This window comes from Electrophorus electricus, chromosome 8 (assembly GCF_013358815.1).
Source record: "Electrophorus electricus isolate fEleEle1 chromosome 8, fEleEle1.pri, whole genome shotgun sequence".
In the NCBI taxonomy this organism is placed as follows: Eukaryota; Metazoa; Chordata; class Actinopteri; order Gymnotiformes; family Gymnotidae; genus Electrophorus; species Electrophorus electricus.
This window is the reverse complement of record NC_049542.1, coordinates 12808352-12830881: the sequence shown is the minus strand read 5'-3', so window position 1 is coordinate 12830881 and position 22530 is coordinate 12808352. Positions and strand designations below refer to the sequence as shown.

The following is a 22530-nucleotide window of genomic DNA, read 5'->3' as shown; positions in this document are numbered from 1 at the left end:
CCTAGCTATGCCTCCTAAACTCCACCATCTTTAGCATCACCTGTGTTACAGTGCCTGTGGATAATCTGGGAGAACATTTGTGTTACCAGCACCTAATCGCTGTCTAATACTAAACATGTAGTTCTGTTAAATGTTCACCAGAGGAAGACCAGAATTATTAGAGCTAATTTCCAAAGTCCAACCCTTGCTTGCTTGCTAAACACTTTATAATATGACTCTTATCAGCAATTATTATTTTATTAATTTGAACTGAGTTAACTGAAAATCCTTGCCTCACAGCTGTTTTTTTCATCAAGTAGTGCATGATCAAACCTTTTCTCCTGTTTTCACTGCACGTACTTCATTTATGTTGTGTTCCATTATGTACGTTTGGCATTCTGTCTTGTGTACTCCTATAATGTGTCCAGTTATAGTGCATGTATTGGCTCTATATTGAATTCAAGTCAATGAAACTGTCGAGAGTTCAAGATGTCTGGATTTGAAACTAAATGACAAAGCAGGCCTTTGACAAAATAAGAAGTATTTTGGATTTTATTGATCTCCTTATGGCCTTCAACAAGTATACCTGTGACATTTTCATACTGTGCTGTTCAAACTGTGCTCCAACATGGTTTATTAACGTTATCATAAAGATAAGACTTAATTTTATAAATCCACAAAGAGCTGACACAAGGCTCATTCTTTTGGGTCTTGTCTTGCACAACTGTTTGCATCAGTCTTTCCAGCATGTTGGGTATACATAGGACTGAATAAAACTTTACTATGTGCAGAACACCCAGTTTATTTATAAAGCTACTTTCAAAGAAACCATCTTAACATTCTTAATATCCTCAAATGAGTGTTTTATACTTTCATCTGTATGACATGCACTGAGCTTGAGCCTGAATGTGAGGAACTTAGGGAACATCTATAATATGTGAAGCATTTAGGGAACATCTATAAATTGTAGCTACAGAAAATAACCTGGGTTGCACTGTCCCCCTAAAAACTGTGTGAGTCTTTGCAAGCATGTCGTTCACATGCTGCACTACCCACTACAAGTCAATTCTCAGCCTGTGCGAAACAGTGCTCTGTTTTTTTCTTAAAGCTATAAATCAGTATTTATTCTGGCTTTATGTATCCTTAAATATGTTTGATGAAGTAAACTGTGTGTACCCTTTAAAAGCTTTTGTATTTGGGTAGAAAAAGTCATCTCGATGTCAATTTTGGGGCTAAAAATGACTGCAGTTAGGAAATCTGGGACATCTTGGAGTGTGTGATAACATGGGGGAAGGTTTTAGAGGTCTGGTTGAAAACCATGTGTGGGGGAGCCTATAGGATTATGGTTAGAGAAGAAGGGTATGAAGCCATTTGGAAGAGCCTCTCCTCATCTCTATACTGTGTAGTCCAGTACAACACAGGCACCAGACAGATGCATCTACAGGCTGACTAACCCTAACAGCTGGTTACTAGAGGTCAGCAAAACAACAAGCCTACAGCAAGACTCAAACTGTAGAGCTGAAACATGCTCTGATGCAGGGGTGATTATAGCAGTTAGTGCGTCTATATATTTCGGCATTAAGTCATAAGTCATAAAACAGACAGAAATAACCCATTAAAAACAGTTCTAAAATATTAGTTCCTAATGTCTGAAGAGCCTTGTGTAGCTTTTAGTAAACATGCATATAATTTAACCTGATTTTAACCATATTTTTGATAATTTTAACAATTAAATGATAATGAAGCAAAAAAGTCATTTGGTGAGGAAAAGGCTTTTTTTTTTTTTTTTTTTTCACTGCAGGATAGAATGCAGCATAATGCAAGAACTACCTGGAATTCCAGCATGGTTAGGATTACCCTGTAACCATAACTGTAACCACACCCATAACCCTAACCCTGGAATTCTAGCAGCAGCAGCAGCATTGATCTACAGGTCATAATAACAAAATGAAGTCGACTTATAAGGTGCTCAACAAAAAGTGGAACGTTATATTGCTCTAGAATGCAATTTCATATTCATTACATTCTTAATATTATAGAAAAGAAATCGAAACAAAAATACAGCTAAATATTTACAAAGAAGGAAACAGCAGTATTTACAAAGGACAATGTACAATGCTCTAAGCGTCTGTTAGAAGGGGATCACACTGCGAGGTCAGAATGTGGCCATGTGTAATAGCTGCACTTTAAACTGCTGTGCTTGGTGTGAGAGGTGTGTGACACGGTCCACCATTTCCTGCACAGTAGGTGTGTTTGGGTAATGCAGGGCGGCTGTCTTGGTGGAGGCCACCACGGTCTTTAGAAGCTCACAGAGTACGTTACTGGAGTCCATCACCCGGTTGGCCACATCAGGGGATGAAGCCTGTCGCGACAGTGTGTCCCCGATGAACACCAGCTTGTGTGCACTGAGGATGACGAACTTGGCATGTGCAACAAAGATTCGTGGTGGCTGACCGGTTGCCACACAGCCGAAGAACGCGTCCACGGCATTGAGTAGACTGACAAAGTGCTGTTCGCACTGCTCCCCATAGAAGGCCAGCAGCTGCCGGTCCTGCCCACACAGATGAGCTCCACCTCCCACAGATGAAGTGGAGGAGGAGCCTGAAGGGGAGGTGGAGCCTGTTGAATGTTGATGGGAGATCCACTGTGTGATGTCATTCTCTACAGGTTTAATGACCTCCTGTTCCAGCTTCTTAAACTGGTTCAACTATGAGAGTCAGAAGAGAAAGTAGAGTTAAAAAAAATGTTAAAGCATTAACCCTGACCCTAGCTGTCAAAGTATGACTAAAACCACTTCAATGCCATCCAAATCTGAGGAAACATCCATTTATGTCAAAACGTCTATGGCACTAGAGCCGTCTGGTACCTTCTTCCGTACTGTTCCTTTCATACTGTTCCTCACACAATGTTTCAGATGTTTATCTGCAGCTGTGGTGCTTACATTTACAGCATTAGGGAGACGTTCTTATCTAGAACCTGCTATCTTTATACATAGCCTCAGCAAAGATCCTGTCTCCAATACTGAAGGCTTCCGTTTGGTTCTTTAGTGATATCTTTAATTCAGAACAGCTAGGGTTAACCCTAACCCTAACCCATTACAGATCAACTCAGTGGTGAAAACCAAACATGGCTACAGGGCTTTCCATCCTGGTCCTCAGTCAGCCAAAACCACACTAATGTTAGCTTTTGCAGCTGTACCTAACCAATCCAGACCTGCCTGAGGGTGAAGTGAGAAGTCAATGTGCAGTGTTGCTCTACTGATATTTTCAAACATTGTTCAAGAACGCATATCTCAGTTCACTCAGACTAGAAGCGAGAGAGGTCAGGGTCCCCACACACCTGATCCTGAGCCAGGTGAATCTTGTTCTGCTTTACGATGTCCTCCTTCTCTAAAAGCTCCTTCTGTTGACGCTCAAATTCTTCTTTACCCTTTAAAATGGACAACAGTGTCAGCTGATTCTGCTGGTACAAGAACAGATGCAAACAGGCAAGCGACTGTTGATGCTTGTATATTTCAAAGTGCAGCATCCTTTTTGGCGTAGAGCAGAGAAGCACACTTTGCTGATGGAGGACCTCTGTCAGAAATGTTCTGCTTCACTTGAAACCTCGTTTGCTTGTGTGTGTGTGTGTGTGTGTGTGCGCGCATTCCCATATGACATGCAGTCACATTGAAATATCTGATTTTCCTTCAAATGCAGAAATATTGGGAGAACAAAATCAGATATGTGCCTTAACTGGACAGAGTTAAATGCCAGAGCTCTTCACTTTTTTTTTCTATTGCTATGAAGATGTGTCAAATGAGAACATAACATTTTAATGCATTTTTAATGTTCACTTTTTGATTTTTTATGTACATTTTAATAAACACTGTAATAAACACTGACTTTCCTAATTTTGACAAAAAAACATTTAATTGGAATTACAAACACCACTGATGGTGGGTATTTCCTTGTCTCAAAGCCCTGAGACGGCAGGTGCTCCACCTTTTGTTGACGTGAAATGTCATGTCAGAACACAGTGCATCTCAGAGAGAACAGAAGGGGACAAAATATAATTGGGGCAGGGAAGTGAATGATAACAGTTAAGTCATCAGAATATTTTTATAACACATACTTTTCCCTACATATTTTTACTTACTGCCTCTAGGGTAAAAGTTACTCAAACCCTTCTCACCTGCAAATGAACATAGTCGTAGTCCTCCATCCAGCTTTTCACGCACTGCTCGCTGTCCTGCCCTACTGGGAAAGGTTTTGTCTGGCTGCTGGAGTTGTCCTCCTGTGGTGGGGAACAGGTGAATGGATGAACAATGCCCTCTACAGGAGCCCTCCGGAACAGCAGTTCTGCGCTGCCCCGTACTGTTGATGCCAGCTGCCTGCCGTCGTCTGGCACGGTCCGCGACACCATGATGGCACGGTCCAGCTCGTCACCTTTGCCCTGTTGCCCAGGGCCACTGGCGAGGGCAGCGGGGGTCCAGCCGCTGCTCTCCAGGCTCCTGTGCGTCTGTTGCAGGATCTGCTGGGCGTCCTCCAGTCGCTGCAGCTGCCTGCGCAGCTTCGAGTGCAGCGCTGGGTCTGAGAGGGTGGTGGCATTGGTTGCTGCCCCCCGCCCGAAGGCTAAGAAGTCAGCCAGAGCGGTGCGGACGCGCTCCAGTGCCCTGCGCACCTCGCCAGCCCATTGCTCCAGGAAGCTGTGTGTGCGCCAGCAGGGTGAGGCAGCCAGACCCTGCAGGGTGGACACGGAGGCATCCAGGGCCCGCTGTAGGCAGCCCAGGCGCTGCAGGGCAGAGTCCAGGTCTATCGCCAAACGGCCCTCGGCCGGTGACCCTGCTGTTGAGGACGACGTGGACATACTGCTGCCTGTGCTAGATAATGACAGGCAGTTCACGCTGTCTGTCATGTCAGTGAATGTGCGCAAGTCTGTTGCTGGAACGTCATAGATGCCTCTGCCATGGCCCCGCTCACGATCGCGATGCTGCGTTTGCATGCTGCGGGGAATATCATACAGGTCATGGGATGCCGTGGAGGTGATCTGGCTGGCTGGAACGTCATAAATGCTGCTGTCACTTCCGGTGGTGACACAGGGCTCTGAACTCAGGGGGAAATCGTAGTTGGACTGGGTGCATTGCGTGGTTTTGGACAGGAATGCTGGTGGAATGTCATAAACACCCTCGGCCTTTTGCTTGTGCGGTTGGGGGAAGTCATAGTTCCCCTCATCCAATGCAGCAACACTCTGGCAGGGAGGGGTGGAATTTACCTACCAGAATGAAAATGACATTAATCTGTGAGAGCGAGAGAGAGATATACATATGTTACACACACATGCACAAACTAAAAAACAAGGAAAGGCTGTGGATCAAAATTTGTCTCCACTTAAACAGTTTAAAACTGTTTGCATTTTATGTTCTCCGGCAAAGCAGATGTGGAAAATGGTTGGTAACCAAGCATTTAAAAACCCCAGCCCTGATGTCAGCGTGGTGCATGGTTATGACGTATATGTGCATACCATAGGAGTGTAGATCAACAGATCCCAGGAGTGGGCCCCACATGACTTCAACCAGCCCTGAAATCGGGCTATTACAGCGAGTCAAACTTCCACAAACCCGTAATTAAACATGATATGAATAACAGGCCTCTGGCACATTTCACTTCATTACAAACACAGCACTGAAGCCTACTGAACTGTGAGCAGCAGTGAAACTTAAGAGGGTGTGGACAGCAGTCTGCCTTTAATGTCCCTCACTGTTTGGAGAACAGCTCTGGTGATGCTGGCAGGCAAAGCTTTCATTTAGCAACCAAGGGAAAGTAATAAAAATGTTACCATTTATTTTCTCCTACTTGTGACCCTCCAATTTACAGAGAAATGGCACTCTTGTTAAAGTTAGGGCTAGCACACTCCGTTAATACTTAGAGAACAAAAAGGCATTCAGATGAACTGCAGAGCTGATGAAAGTGTCGCATATATTTGAATTCTTTTCTGCCGAGTCGTTTTCATACTGAATGCATTAGCATTAACATGAAGCAACATACATGACTCCACACCAAGAGTTAGAGATTATGGTTAAGATGATTATGTTGGGAACATACCCCTTGTGATTGCAGAGGGACATCGTACAGCCCCTGGTTACGTACGTCCTGTGACGGAGGGATGTCATAAACACTTTGACCATGAGAACTCTGTCCTATCTGTTTGCTAGGTGGAATGTCATACACCTGTAAAGACACACACACACACACACACACACACACACACACACACACACAGTTGATACAGACACAGTGCTGTGCTGATCACAGTAAAGATTTGTACTGTATGCTGCAGGAGGTTTACAAAGACACATACGCCCTGTGTTCGTAGGGGAGGTACATCATAGAGTTTCTGGGAGTTGCTGGGGGTGAGGCTGTAAGAATATGCCTGTCCCTTTCGTGTTGGGGTCAGCACCTGAACAACACAAGAAAAAAAATATTAAAGTGTTGCTACCATCATGCAAGAGCATAATCATGCAGAGAACTGAATGGATACTCTCTCACTGCAAGGACAACCTTTTATAGATCATCTGCTAATTAATACCTTTGCTTGTCAGAGGTAAAATGTTTAACTCTTCGTAGATTTCCCCACATTTTCCCATTCAATGTGGACATTATACGTGTGCAAATTAGTGTATAAAAACAATTCTCAGTATAAAGAACATAAAAACAATCCTCAACCACCAATATCCTCTCAAAGAAAAAAAAAAATCAGTTCAAAAATGAAATCAGCACAGGAGGCATCAATGCAAATCTAATCCCTTATTCTATCATCATTAATCCCTCGCGCTAGCTTCATCGATCACTCAATCTATCATCATTAATCCCACATTTTTAGCTCATTAATCCGTCATTCTAAACTCATTACTCCCACTTTCTAATATCATTACTCCCTCTTTCTAACTTCATTAGGGTGCTGCTGAGACCTACTATGGGTGTGTATGCCTGTCCTCATGTGGCCCAGCTACACATTGGTTATACCTAGCTGTGTTATATCTCCACCCAGTTCTACAGTGACTATACCTACCTGTACTGTAGCTCTGCCCAGTTAGTTCTAAAGTAGTTCTACACAGTTGTGCAGTAGCTCTATGCAGCTGTACTAGAAGTGAAGGAAAGGACAGAGAGAAAGAGATGGGACAATGTATCTGCTAGTGGAGTCGGTGGATGCAGATTGAGGACTTTTTTCTGTCTCTCTCCGGACTCACTCTGGCATTGTGCTAAACCAGAAAGCTTCTGCAGCAGACAGAAGAATGATCGGAATTCTCCCATCTTTCCTCTTGCCGCACACCACTATCAGCCCACCGGAACACTCTGCGTTCTCACAGAGCTTGAAAATATGAACCATACATATGACTTCCTGTCTCATGGAATTGCATAGAGGAAAATCTCTCAATCTCTCTCTCTCCGTCTCTCCTGTGAAAGGGGGACAAATAACCCACTGTTCATTTCCAAGTGACAATTATAGTGGAATCAGACACACACTCCCACACATTCACGGCAGAGATGAGATGTCCAGATGGTATTTTTAAATGCGAACGTCACGCTCTTGCTGTCAGTGTGTGTTTAGGTGCACATAAATGCATTCCTTCATATAAATCACCACCAGGGGGAATGGTCAGGTCAACACAGGTCACCAATTACCCACAGTTCCGTCCACTTTCCCAGACCTCTTAAATCACCTTTTCCTTGGAGACAGACCCCGAGCAGGACTAAACAAAAACAGGCCACTCATACCCAAACCTGCAGAGGCATGACTGATTCACTGAAGAATCAAGTCACCTATTCTTAAGTCAAAAAGGGAGAGGCCTACCTGTGAAGGAAGCCCATATAGTGAAGGTGTGATGTGAGGATGAGGCCACTGGGGGGTGAAGCAGGCAGAGTTCGGTACCTGTGGTCATGTGAACATGCTATTGTGAAAACTCTCCAAGCTTGTGTCAGCTCTTTGTTAAGTGCCATGAATAGGTTCACAGTATCGCTTACTGGATCTCACATACACACATTCTCTCACTTGCAGATAACTTTATTTTTCCCCTCCCTCAGCACTTCTGCCTGTTGAAGTGCTTTTGTGAATATTGACGAGGCTGGTGGAGGTGCAGGCTGTCGCTCGGGTGATTTGAGAGCTGTACACTGATAGGGGGGCTGTGATTTGGGCACTATACACTGTAGGTGCAGGGCTGTATGCTGATGGGGGTGTGGTTAGGGGGCTGTACAATGATGGGGTGGAAGTGACAGGGCCCGGAGTAAACCCCGCTCCCCAGGGCATGGATCTCCGGGATGGTGTTACATTGGAGCAGGTTGAATAAGACCAGGGTCAGGCTCAGACCTGCTCCTACATGTCCAGAAGTGCTGCTTTCTGTAGGTGGGGAAAGACTGCAAGCCACAAAATTGGTTCATTATGTTTCATCAGTAGTTTTCCAGCAAACCACCCTTAAGGAAGCCCTGCATGTGAGTAATGACAATCACCTGGCCTGAAGCATTTAACGGTTTAACAGGAACTAATGGATGGATGAACACAATTCAGCAGCCATGAGTCAGGAAGTTGCCGTCATGGATCTCATTGTGGAATGGGACACTTCTACCAACACCTTTCGGTAAATATATGCACTCACTGACCGACAAGCTAAATATATGCACCCAGTGACTGATGAGCTAAATATACGCACTCACTGACTGATGAGGGAGGAGAGAATTTCTGTAGAGAATATTGGAGCAGCTCAGAACAGCTCATGGCATGAATGCAGCTCCGTCAGAGCATGATGTAGCAAAAGCAAGGTGGTGGTGGTTCACACCATTTTAAAGCAGAGAGTTATTAACAGAATTTCTCTGTCAATCAGCTCTAATCCTCTGAAGCTGCTGCTTTTATCTTGAATCATGACAGACTCTTGCTGCATATGATCAGCCTGTTGGTGGAGTGGGTTCATCTGTCTGTCCTCACTGCTTGAGCCCAGAATGACCCCACTGATATAACATGATGTCTTCCTAAGCAAGCGCACTTGATTAATTACTCCTGGTGTTTGTCTGGTAGTCCTCTGTTGTTGTCCTCAGGATGTAGATTTCAATTTCAGTGGAATGCTCAATGCCACGAATCAGTGCTGATTTCTTGGATGGCTACAAAGACACCAAAGAATACTGGTTTTGAATTATTGCTGTTTTAGTTGTTACAGGTTTTGAATTGATGTCTGCTAACTTCTACTATTGGCTACAAAATGTTACGAAACTGTGCAAAAAAATGTACTTTTTAAAATTCATTTTGAATAACATGCCATTTTCTGTGCACACAGCAGTTTAGCTCCCTGTTAAACTGAAATACCATCTGAAAAATAATTCACTTCAATACCAGACCACCAACTTCTGGTTTATTGACCTTTGTTAATCACTGGTTAGTTGCCCTTTGTGCCTCATTATCTTAACAAATATTCTGATTATGCTACAGATGTCCTTTAGTGATCTGGATGGCTTTTGTGAATTTCCTGCCCTCAGATTCATTACTGCTCCACTTAATGAGTGGGAGGTGCAGTTCGTCCTATTAATATGCCAGTCCCATTAATGCAGACAATTAAATGGCAAATCTCCTGAGATCTCATACGTCTCAGCATTAAAGGCAAAAAAGCAAATAGCCCTCCTGCCAAATTAGGTGCATGAAAAGAAACAATTTCCTATCTCCATGAATGCAATCACAATCATTACCTTTAAAAGATAGCTGTTTTGGACTGCCAGTCTGGACTTGTTTAGATTGAGGGTAATTAGTCAAATGAGTACATTATCTATTTGGTGACCACCATTTTATTTGTCTTGCTGCTGATTATTAATATTTATGCAGAGCAAAAGGGACTTTGTTTTGTGGTAAAAGTCCAAGGACGGAAAGTGGAGAGGAGCATTCCATCCGAACACCGGCAGCAGGCTCCAGTGGGACTGGGAATGAGTTACCTTTCAGACAAGCATTTCCTGCTGCACTAGTTCTTCCTGCTTCATTTTCCTGGACAAGACACCAAAAGCTCTGAAGGAGGAGCCCATGCAGAAGGCGCAGAAGAAGAGCTTATTACTGTTAGTGATTCATCTAACCCTAAGCCTAACCCAGAGAGGAAGAGCTGATTACTCTTAGTGATTCATCTTTTATGCTCATGTTGGACCATCTACAAACCTTTTATGTTGTCTGTGGTTAGGAGTGGGAGAAGGTAGGTGAGGATACATACTGTTGACCTTTTGGATTTTACTAGGGATATGACCATGCAGAGATGTGTGCACAAGAAATTCTCTGCTAAAGCTTCAGCTAGAAGGAGGGAACAACCTAGTAGCATTTTAAATGTGACACACAGGGATCCTGTAAGAGAAGTCTGTCTATATAATGATGATGCAAAATAAGTTAGGCTTCCAGAATCTCAACACTAAAGCAGAGAGGACTCAGTCACACTCTAAAGAAAAGCATTTCACTGCCAGTTATACTGTGTATGACTATGTATGTGACAAATAAACTTTGAACTTTAAAAGTCAAACGTTCTAAACAAGACCATGGCTCAGCTGTAGGAGGCTAGCCAACCCAGTAAGTTGTGGCGCTACTATACACTGGTGGCCACAAATATTTATGACATCTTCACAATACGGAAGCACACAAACAAGCAGCCTATAGAGGGCACGGCACAAAGAGGCAGCCATGGCCAGCCCTGATAACACTGCTGCTGGATTCACAGACTGACTCCCTCACTGAGAAACGTTGGTATGAACAATATATTATTACTAAGGGTGAACAATGGTTTAAGCTTATAGTAGGCTATTAACTATTAACTTGAATTATTTTTGTTAGAATCCCTTTTCTGGCAGTAGTGAATAGGCTCTCATATATTCCAGTCTCTGTAGCTCTGATTTTGGTCGATGCTCTCTCCACTGAGGCGGCTGTGGAGGAGGGTTTAATTGGATATATAATTTAAGATGAATTATTCCTCCAAAAAGACCACTTCAGGCTTTCACATGCTGTACACATTATGATTAAACAATACCATTATTGTTTAATAAACAATACTTACGGAAATCTTCAGGTGCAATGTCTCCACTGTACCAGTGTTGGACACAATTTCTAAAAGTGTGGCAGGAGCATAGCTTGTGTGTGTGTGTGTGTAAGAGAGTGAGAGACAGAATGTGAGAGAAAGAAACCCATCATGGGTGTGTGAGACTCGGAGATGAACCTGGCTGCCGCCGTTGCCATCACCAAGCCATTGCAGGCATGAATGAGGCAGCTGTGCCGGCGGGAAACAAGGAGGGTCACGCAAGGACAGCATGCTGAGGCAGCCAGGACTCACAGTGCACCATTATGTGAGAAGTCCCCAGCCCGGCCTGGCACCGCACCCAGCAACCTTCTCCAGGCCTGGCATCGCGCCCAGCGCCTGGTTGCCCACACCACACTAAATCACCATGTGAATTACAGCTATAGATTTCCAACTCCTAACACTAAATTATAGTTTATGCCAAGTAAAAAGAAAAAAGAAACTTCTTGGCACAGCCTTCATGTTTATTAAGGTATAGGAGAAGCGAATTGGAGAAGTCAAATGCTATGAATGTATCTTTCCACTCGATAGTTGCCTTGATAAACAGTCAACTAAGGGGACCAAGACTATTATCTCCATGACAGGGTTTTGCTAGGGTAAACAATAATGAAAACTTCTACAAATTCAGCTGAGCTGTTTCTGGAACTTCATGCGAGTCGGAGATAGAAGGGTAACGCGTACCCTGTGATAAACCCAACCCCATACAGACCTGGGCGCTAAATAAAGTGCCTTGCAGTTAAAAAAAAACAAACAATAGAATGCATTGTGGGGTGGGGATTGGGATTATCACGGTGCAGACACTGTGTGCTGCGACGGTCGAATCAGACAGAGCTGATTGAAAATCCTTAATCGATTGCACCTTCCTGAAAGCCACACATGGGCAAAACTCCAGTGGTTAGCTTCTAATCGAGTGATGCTTCTGGCCAGTGTTACACCCTCTTGCCTCATGCACCAAATCGCTGTGAATAGCTGGCCGACTGCAGCGGCAGCCACGGAGGAACACACCAGAGAACTGGCCCTGACTGCAGCCGCAGAGGCCACAGCTTTTTAAAGTGGCTGTCTAAATAGCCCACGCAGCAAAACTAGTCATTTTTGCCATGTACAAGTGTCTAGTTCAGAACACCTGGATGAACGCTCTACAATTGACACATTCAAAAAAGTTCTCAGATATCCAACAGTTCATATGGTGAAAACTGGCAATTAAACAGTTCAGTTTACTTTCTTAATATATACATGTTATTCTGTCTGTTGTGCCTCCAATAACAGACTAAGTGCACTACACTGCACTGCACTAACCATCCTGAAGACCAGCTCTTCCCTGCATCTCCAGTAGGGTCCATGAATGGCGTGATTAATCAGAGGCTTGTGTTTGGCTGAGCGAGAACACAAAGTGACTTCATTACTGATTAATATACACTTTGTCAAAGGGGTTCAAAGGAATTAAGGCTTCCTATTCAAAGCTTTAAAACAGGAAAAATGGTCTCAGAATAGACATAATAATTCTTTGCCTCTATTAGTAAGCAGGATCAGATGCCATTCTAGTATGCAGGCAGGAAAAGAGGAATCAGTCTAGTCAAAGTTCCACAGCCTCTGTTAGTAGAGATGACTGCCATCTATCTTCTGGCCTCTGTGGATAGTTGCCTCCTATTGTACCGAGTTGGGTTAGGGTCAGGGGTAGGGCTATCTCTGCGGGTAGACTGTCTCCTATTGTACTGAGCTGGGTTAGGTTTAGGGTTGGTGGGTAGCATGCCTCCTGAACCAGACCTTTTGTGGTCAGCTGCTGACAGAAGAATGGGGATAAATTTATCATCAGAAACTGAAATATGCAAATGGGTTTCCAGTTGCTACAGCAATTAAGGTTTATCACACACCCTTAACCTCCCACCCCCCAGCCCAACACACAGACACAAACACATTTAGATGCAGCATCTACAGGGAAAGCACCACAAAGATGGGGAGTTTGAAAAACTATGTTTAAGGTGGTTAAGATCTTGACTGGCCACTGGCTGTCTGCTGAGGGTGAGCTGAGATTGTGCTTGGTCTCTTTTTCAGTCTTACATGCTAGAGGTCTGGAACATTCATAACCATAAGTGCCAAGTACAGAAAATAACTAAGAAAATATTTTCAAAACCCTGCTGCTAAGTTAACCAACTCTGGTGAGCTCAAGATACATGAAAAAAATCACTGCACAACAGAGGGAAAAAAAAAGAAAAGAAAAAAAAGAGATGCTTCTCTTACCCTGTTGGGCATTGCATCTGCAGCCAGCGCGCTCCTCTGTGGGACCTGGTACACGTCCGGTGTGGGCGGGACCTGGTAGATGGGCTGGCCCTGTGTGGACTGGTGCAAGGGGGGCACCTGGTAGGAGCCCTTGGGGGTGTGTGGGCTCTGTTGGCAGGCTAGGCCATGGGGTGGAGCTGTGCTCACAGTGCCGCCTTCGAACATGCCCCCAACCAGCAACTTGAGGCGGTTGCCTGGCGCGATTCCCTGCCGTCCATGCAGTGAGCAGAGCCACCAGCCCTCCAGGCCGCCGGTGTTCTGCTCGATCACTGTCAGGATGTCACCTTTGTGGAACTCCAGCTCTTCCGGCGTCTCTGGCACGTTGTCGTACAACGCCTTAGCCATCAGGTTCTGCTGAGTGTGAAGAAACATCATTCATGGATATGCAGTGCTTGCCATGTGACTTGCCATGCAACTTGTCAATGCCTAAGGAGTCTTACATATAAATAATCAATGAGCAAGTAAAACTATGGCTGGTACTACAGTAACAAAGACTAGAACATGGGTTGCTGAAATAATCTCACCACTGTCCCTGGGTTTTTTCCCCCCAGAGGTTATAGTTAATATATATACTGAATACATTTCTGTTGTTCTCAGCGTAGATTTGTTTAGAGGGCTTTTTTGTAAGAATACCCAATGATACCAGTTGTAGTATGAATGTAATGGATTATACATATAAGGCCCTATAGAGGAGCATGCAGAGAGCAATAAAGTGAGTGGTGCTGATTTAATGGAAGACAGGGCAGTGTCAGAGCAGACAGAAGAGTTCGGTGTCCCACAATGAAACACTATACTGCACCTGCTACATGCCCACACAAGTGTCACAGCACAGCCTTGTCATTATGGTAGCACTGTCGTCTCAGAATATACTCGAGCCTAGTCCAGCTTTTAAATGGAACACGTATCCCAGAGCGCTTCACTAGTTCATCCTTTGAAAAGAACTGGGGCAGTCTGAGCTGACCTGGATCACGCGAAGAAAATAATCATCTGGCCTGCACTGCTGTGGCCTAAACATTCTTCCATTAGCAATCCTGGCCAAGACTTTCCTTCTCCATTATTCCAACCACTGCAAGATGAGGTGGATTCAAATATCGCCAAAATTCAGTTCACCAAAACTATTTATTAAGGCTCCATTTATTTCCCCTTACTTCAAAAAATCTAATTCAAAATAATTTCTGTGTATAAATCACACAGAATACAGAAACTAATTATATTAATTAATTTTATTATATATATATATATATATATATATATATATATATATATATATATATATATATATATATATAAATTAACTAATAGAATTTGTTCTTGTTATTGTCCAAGCTCAGTGCAACTACACTTCAAAGCTTTTCCTGAGAAAACCCTTTCAGTAAAAAAATAAGTAGGGCCATTCTGAGGACAGGGTTTCCTCTCCCTGTCACTCTCGCTTTTGTTATCTGAAACACACTTTATCCATTCTGTGAGAACGCTGGGGCCCATCAGAAGTCTTCTCTTCATCATCTTGTCGGCCTGTCGAGTCTATGCGATGTGCGCTTTCCCACAGCATAAACAGTTCCCACGTGAATCTCTCTGCCTCGGCAGCATCGTTATCTCTGAGCAGATAATGTGCTTCTGTGCATGATGTCTCACGCTCGCTACCCCGGTGAAACACACATAAGCTCCGCTTATACAGAGGCACCTGTGAGCTTGAGAGTGTCCTTAGGGTCAATATCAACCGATAGGAGCCCTCATGTCAGTCTCAGTCCTTTAGCTACAGGCTTTAGTGCGAGTGTCGCTTTAAGATACCAGTATGAATGGAAGCTTATCTTTGACTCCTGAAAACCTTAACAAACTTAACTTGATTAGACTTTAGCCAGAATTCTTTTTTCAATTACAATAGGAGGAGTTATGGAAACTTGTATAAATATAAAAAAACCCCCTTGATTTTACAACTTTGTGGAATTGTCTTTCCACAAACCCTTTAGCATGAACACAGCAACGCAGACGAATATCCATGTTATTTTAAATTCATACAAAGCTTTTTTTTTTTTCCTTTCTGCAGAAAGAACAAGAACTGCAATGAAATATTTTAATTATGAGGAACTGAACAACTACACCCTGATGAGGAAATCTAAACACTGCCATTGCATCATTTTGACTTGCCGTCATTTGAAGACCAGGATGTATCACAATTTCTCTCATTACATTTTTAAAATTATGTTTATAAATAAGTTACAATGATTCTCCAATCTCGGGGTAAACTGGAAAATCATTTGACTTTGGATTTGATTGTATATTTTTGTAGACATTAAGCTATATGGTAGCGACAAAAAAACAAAAAACAAACAAACAAAAAAACTTCTGCAGTCTTTCTAAGCACTCACGTTTATTTGCATGTAGCTGAAGCCAGAGAATCCGCGCAGGAAACGAAGCGCACGCTTCCACGCCTTAAAACGCAGCTTATTCACAAGACTATTGTTTTGTATTTAACACACGTGTTAGCCATTAGCAGGAGTTGGAAAGCCCCACGCAACTTCGGAGGTCGTCGACCGGAACAAGCTTCCTGGAAGTTGTTTTAGCAAGTTGAAAAGTGCGTTCTACATTCCTGCCCAAGCAGTAAACAGAAGAGCGCCACGGCTCTCTTAAAACCCATCCAGCTCCCACCGTCGCCCGTTCCTCCGGCTTCATTAATTAGTAATCAAGCGATCAAGCGGCTACCGCTAGGCGGGGGATGGGCTCACATGCTCAGCATTACAAAACGGCTACGTTACGTTGGAGTTCGAAACGTAGACAAAGTGTGGAAATCAATTTTTCACACGCAGACAGAAAAAGCAGGGTTTCCCGGGCTGCACGTGGAGTAGAGACGTCCAACGCTCGTGCCCCCCGATTGCCCCAAGCTTTAGGGAAACTCATGACTCATGATTCTAAATAAAGAAGTCATTAACGGTGACGAAGCATGTGTTTATTTCGAAATTTCCGCATATGTGGCAAAAAAGCTAAAACAAACCTTTACCGGCCCAGCGCTTAAACCCCTTACACATCCATACGAATACTGGAGGACCCCCTTCCTCTGAAGTCCTTTCAATGGGTAGCTTTGGCACGAGCCTGATGAAGATGACTATTCCAATTAAACATGTTTGGTGTCCAGCAGTGGTTAAGGTACTTGACTAGTACTCAGAAGGTTGCCAGTTCAAGCCCCACTGCTGCCAATTAGCCACTATTGGGCTCCTGAGCAAGGCCCTTTTAACCTTCAATTGCTCAAACTGTACTCAGTCATAATTGTAAGTTGCTTTGGATACAAAGAATCAGATAAATGTAAAAATTATGCCTGGTGCTAACTAGATACTTTACTTTAAAAAAAGTTAAGCTCCAAAACCAACCAACACTGGATTCAAGTGAAAATGTATAATGAACATGCACTCACTAACATGTCTTCAACAAAGTGTGTGAGTTTGTGAGAGTATTTGTGTGTGTGTTAACGTGCGTGTAGGATGGGTGAGCCAGCATGCTCCCCTGCCCTCAATCATGCAAGTAGAAATAATTATGGGTAATGACGCTAATGAATACTGGCCTTGGTGATTGTGCTGAGTGGGTGAGGGGGAAAATGCATATGAAATGAAAACTGTGTACTGAAGCAAAACGTGCTATGTGCACTAGGAGTACACGTTTCATTTGGACAGAACATATCTTGCACCAACTAACTGCTCTGTCCTCCCAGTGTATAGCTCATTAGCACTCATAATGCAAGATGCAAACTTAAAAATTAATTTAACCACAGGGAACAAAACAGTGTGAGGGCAATCATGCTTAAATTCTCCATGAAGCAAGTATTGACTCCAAATAATAACAACAAAATAGAACTGCAATCTTAGTACATATGCATATACTAAATATGCTTGAACTCAGAGGTGCCCTTTGATGTAATCACAAAGTTGTGGATACCAGCAGATGGAAAGGAGACTGTTCTTTATACAATGAAAAGTATTACCATACATAAATCTAGGGATTTCATACATCCTTTCCCCACAAACCCTATTATCACCAAAACCTCAAGCAAAGATACCAGTTAAATCAAGAGTTTCAGATGACGGGTACATGTATTACTTGTCTGGTGCAAGACCTGCAACAGAGCCAAGCTTCTGCACAACTTCTCTTTAAAAGTTGTGCTCACTGTCCAGCACAGAGCTGCTCTGCAAGCCCCGCCTGTTTCCTAGGCTCTGAATCAACGCCTGGGTGATGTCGCCGTTCAACAAAATCCCCCGCCTACCCGAGCAGCCGTGGTGACAATGCAACCAGTTTCAGTGCCCCTAGGGTGGAGCTGCAGCTCAGAAAGAGCAAAAGCACCAGCACTTCATCAGAGAGCACCTTCTCTTTTTACATGCGTCACCAAAGATCACCAGGATTTAGAATGCTAGACAGGACAGTAGGGGGCTGAATCCACGGTCACAGGTTGGCACTCTGGTTGCACTGAGTGGAGACGGAGATGAAAGGCTCAGTGAGGTGAGTCACAAAGGCATGGTCCTCAACAAATTAAGACTTAAATTCACTGAAGACAGGTCATGACCAAACTACCTATAGTAGATACTGTTCCTTCAGATTAGTCCCTTTGTTCTTTACCTGCCTCTTTTTGGTGCTCCAGAAATCTCCTCTTATAGAGGGTCATTAACCCCTGCTTAACCCTTAGCAGCACTGACAGGCATACAGGGACAGCCTCAACACTGATCTACGTAACTGACCTTTGTCTTATGTACATTATGTACATCCTGTTTTCCCACAGACCAAAGGCAGATGCTCAGTCAGCACATGGTGTTAGGTGAAGGCATTGCTGTCAGCTTGTGTTTATACAGAGCTGCAGTGGACAATGGGTGTCAAGGCAGCTCAAAGCGATTTATGGTGAGTGGGATGAGGGTTTAGGGGTAATCTCCCTAACTGTGGAATGAGGGTTTAGGGATAATCTCCCTAACATTGGGATGAGGGTTTATGGGTAATCAGAGCTGTGTGATGTGTTTACACCATCTGACCCAGGGCATACCTTCATGTCTCATGCAAGTGTCCAAACAGGACCCTCACAGCATATGTCTCTTTGGGTTCAGTGTACAGAAAGCTACATGCAAATAATCTGGAGGAAGTTTCACATAAGTGGAATGATTTAGTTTGCTGTTAACTCAGAGGTTGTGCATTAAGCAGTGATAAACAGGAAACAGCACTTGTGTAAAACACACAGATCAAAATGTCCATGGGCAGCTGTCAGAATTCTTATGTTTGACATGACCATGACAGGACCAACCTGACATATGTAAATTACACAAAATCAGCTTGGAATTCTGTTAGTCAATGGGAACTGTGGCGCTGTTTATACACACTGACCATTTTCAATTAGTAAATGTCCCAGCCCACACAGGCTGAACATTCATGACAAACAATCAAAAATGCATGTAAACAAGTAAGGCAAAATCTAACAATAGATAGATCTGCCTGTGTTTTAATGACAATGTGCTCTCTGCTGAGGCCTTGAAAAATATACACGATGTTACAATACTGAATATTTAATCTATCAAACTTTTTCAAAGATTTTGACAAATAATCAGAAATTAGTGAGCTAGTGCATATATGCCAGGACAAACACCTTACAAAGACAGACATGCCACAATATAGATCTTTTACCTGTAGTTCCTACCTCACAGCATCATTTTTGTGTGTGTATGCATGTATTCCTGTAAGAAGGTGGTGGTGGTGGGGGGCACTAGACCTTCTCTGTGAATAGCTTTTGTTGTTACCCTAGAGAATGTGGGACGCCTGCAGAGAAGTGCTCTTTATACTCAATGACACCACACAGAAAACACATGCGCACACACATGCAAACAACATAAGGAGCGACAGGGAGAGACCTATAGAGAGCCCTGATCCCAAAAGCTTCCTTTTAGGCAAAGGAAAACATAACAAGGAATGTGGGAATATCTTAAAACAAAAGCAAATACAGCTTATCTGCAAATGAATAAACCCTCTTTGCTTATCCTTATCACTAGTTGAGATTCAACTCTCCACACACACACACCTCTCCTTCTGTGCTCTCATTTATTTCTCTCCCCCCCCCCTTCCACCACCATAATACTTCCTCCACCTTGAAGCTTTTCTCTGCCTCTCTCTGACAGGATAGAGGCCTGTAACCTGAGTCCATTTGAAGAGAGAGAGGGAAAGAAAGCGAAAGATTTTGGGTTCACCTAATCACTCTTCATTGTGGTTGGGAAGCTTTTTCTGCCACAGTTACATAAGCATGAAAAGAGGCTGTGTGACTGAGACAGCTTGATTGATGTGTGTGCATGCATGTGTGTGACAGAGAGTTCAAGAAGGAGTGTGAGGGCATGTGTGAGGGCATTGGAGCAGAGGGCTCCTCCTCTATCCCCAAAGGGGAAATGCAGAAATGCAGATTTCACTTCAACCTGATCAATAAACAAACACATACAATTAACAAACACAATGTAATAAACAGAATGTCATGGGGCCAAGGATCAGGGTGGGGCAGAGTCTCCCATCACCCACCCACCAGTCAGGAAACATTAACGGACACGGGCAGGAGACAGGACTCAGGTGATCTCTGTAGACAACTCAGTCAGGTTTAAGATGTGACCAGTGAGACAAGGCCAGGTCCATTTTCTGGTGAAGTGGGCCAGTGTACTATAAGCAGTCTGAATAACATAACTGACTCATTCCCGGTTCACAAAAGCCTTGGCCTCATTCAACACCCCCCCCCCCCACCACCACCCCCAACCATCGGTCTCACTGTGCTGGTGATGTACTGAGGTCTGAGTCACAAGCTGCAACTGTTCTTGAGTAACTACTCACATTCCATAGTGCAAAGGTGGTAGTGACTCAGCTGAATAATATTTAACTGATATCACATTATCTCACATAAGTGAAAGGCAGTCATGTCCCATCTTTAACTCAAAAGACACACACAATGAGGTTTGTGAGTGGATGGATTTCATGACTAGCATGCAGTGATTGCGTGGACATTATTCCTAGAGTACAGAGGGTATGTCAGTAGCCCTGTTGCCACGTGTCACTACACTTTTGCTGGGCAAGGTAGACAGGTTATCTGAGCTGGATCTTCATTTATTCACCATCACTGATCTTTTTCCACAGCAACGACAGGTTGAGAGGGACATGCCTGTCCCACCTTGACCTCTAACCTCTGCTGCCTGCAGAGCCAATGGGTGCATCACTGCCAATATCCATCAGCACCTGGTGGACCACTGCAGTTCCAGACCTGACAGCTACAGACTGGACTAAAATCAGGTACTAACAAGACAAGAATTCCCTCTGGACTATAAGCAGTGCTGGCTTCCCAAATTAACAGATACGATTCATACAAATGAGACTAGCTGTGTGGAAATGAAGAGTGTTGTGTTTTCTTATTGTGCACAAGACAGAACAGTTATTTATTACCATTTGTGGTATGTAAACTGTTGTTTACTTAATATGGTTTGATGACACAAACTCCAGGCCAAAACACATGAGTCCCATAAGAAAGGCTTAGAGAGAGAGAAACAGAGGGAGTGAGGCAGCTGTGTGATACAGACATCTTCACAGGCTGGTCTGAGCTAAACTGCCCCACATTCCACAGACAGTGTGAAGCAGACAAAAGCATTCCATTCAGGAGCAGCATGGCCCAGTACCATAGTAGGAAGTGAAGCATCCCGTCAGCCTGCAAAACCCTGAAGAGAATGTAAATGATGAGAACACTGTACTCAAGGGCCAAGTTGTGAATAGAATGCCCGTCCTCCCCGCAATGCAAACTTGCATAAGGATCCATGCCAAACACACTGTCCCCTTCTCTCTCCCTCGCTCTCACACTCATCAATATCCTTGGCCATGTAGATCTGTATCCCAACAACCTGTGAAATGGGAAGAAGCAGCTTCATATGTGGACTATCAGCCGAGCCCAGGATCCAGCTTGGAGAATTGTACGTGTGCATTTCCAGGTCTATTTACGTTCTTATGATATCATTGTTACACTAGGAAATATCTGATATGCAAAAGATCAGTAATCCCATTGTTACAGTCATGACTTGGGACATTTTTATCCTTAAGAGTAAATGTTATGAAAGACATAAACCTGAACGACTAGCCTATTACTACCGATGTTTTAACGGCGCCAACTCCAGCCCTCAGGCGTATAGGGACAGACTGGTAGATATAGGGTCCTTGTTTTAGAAATTTACGATTCATCAATTAAAAAGTAATCTATATCTAACCTCAAGGGGTTACTTCATTTCTTATTCACTGTGTTTTCTGTTTTGTTGACCATAAAGTACGTTTATTCACGGAACATCAACAAAATAAACAAACAATCTTGGCAACATTTTAAGGTCAAATTGGTATCGGAGGGATTCGCTTGGAAAGGAGAAAATGAATAGTCTTATGTATTCTGAAAGGGCTCCAAGTAACCCGACAGGAGGTAAAATGTAAATCACATTATTTACTACTCGTTTCTCCACAATGGTGTTCACTGTCAAGTTATAGTCATTTGATTACCTACGGTAAATCACCGTGGCCCAGAGCCCCAGGGAGTCCATAGTTAAAGAGCATTTACCGCGGTAATGGCATCAGTGGTAAAAGAACGACTTTAAAAGTACTGTGCCAAACTCAGACCACAAATTACGATGCCATTTACCGTCGCCAACTCGCACGAACACATACACCGAAGACAGTCTTCAGAACAGAAGTAGTAGTGGTTATATGTTAGCCATCACTGAATATTACAAATGTAGCAGCTAAACTATCACACTCACAAACGCGCCAATGTAAAACGTGTCTTTCTTTTCAAATGACTAACCAATAGCCTACAACTCACTGAACACTCACTGGCAAACATTGAATTAATGTGTAACCTATAGTAGCCTACAGTACAAACTTGGTACTGTATGAATAAGATGGTTAATGATATGGATAACCTGGTAAATTATATTTTTAATTTAGGGGAACAACATGCATGGTGGTTTAAAAGTCACTTACTTTATACTTCATGGTGCGTCCTCGTCACTAATCCAAATATGAAAATATCCTTATACAACGTAACAAAAGATAAAACAGCAAACTCACGTTTAAAAGACACTAAACGGTCATTGTTAACCAAACGCTTTCTGTCCGTTTAGAAGAGGGATTATTTAAGCGAAAACCGTCCGAAACCCTCCTCAGGCAGCATCTACTCTGAGCACTGTAGAATACGC

The 22530-nt window shown here is 43.4% G+C and overlaps 1 protein-coding gene across 6 annotated transcripts; it reads right to left on the bottom strand.

The window, feature by feature from the left end:
- Positions 1-513: 513 nt before the first annotated feature.
- On the bottom strand, positions 514-22519 carry nedd9 (neural precursor cell expressed, developmentally down-regulated 9). 6 transcript variants are annotated; one of them, XM_027014936.2, is made up of 7 exons: positions 22316-22519; positions 13280-13672; positions 6319-6417; positions 6063-6188; positions 4153-5232; positions 3319-3441; positions 514-2686 (listed from the first exon to the last, which is right to left on the bottom strand). In XM_027014936.2, the coding sequence occupies exons 1-7, from the start codon at positions 22325-22327 to the stop codon at positions 2135-2137; spliced, it is 2385 nt and encodes a 794-aa protein (XP_026870737.2). In that variant the 5' UTR covers positions 22328-22519; the 3' UTR covers positions 514-2134. The 6 variants fall into 6 exon arrangements, with proteins under 6 accessions (XP_026870737.2, XP_026870741.2, XP_026870739.2 ...); XM_027014940.2 differs by having other exon boundaries at positions 3319-3408; XM_027014938.2 differs by having other exon boundaries at positions 13280-13669.
- Positions 22520-22530: the final 11 nt, after the last annotated feature.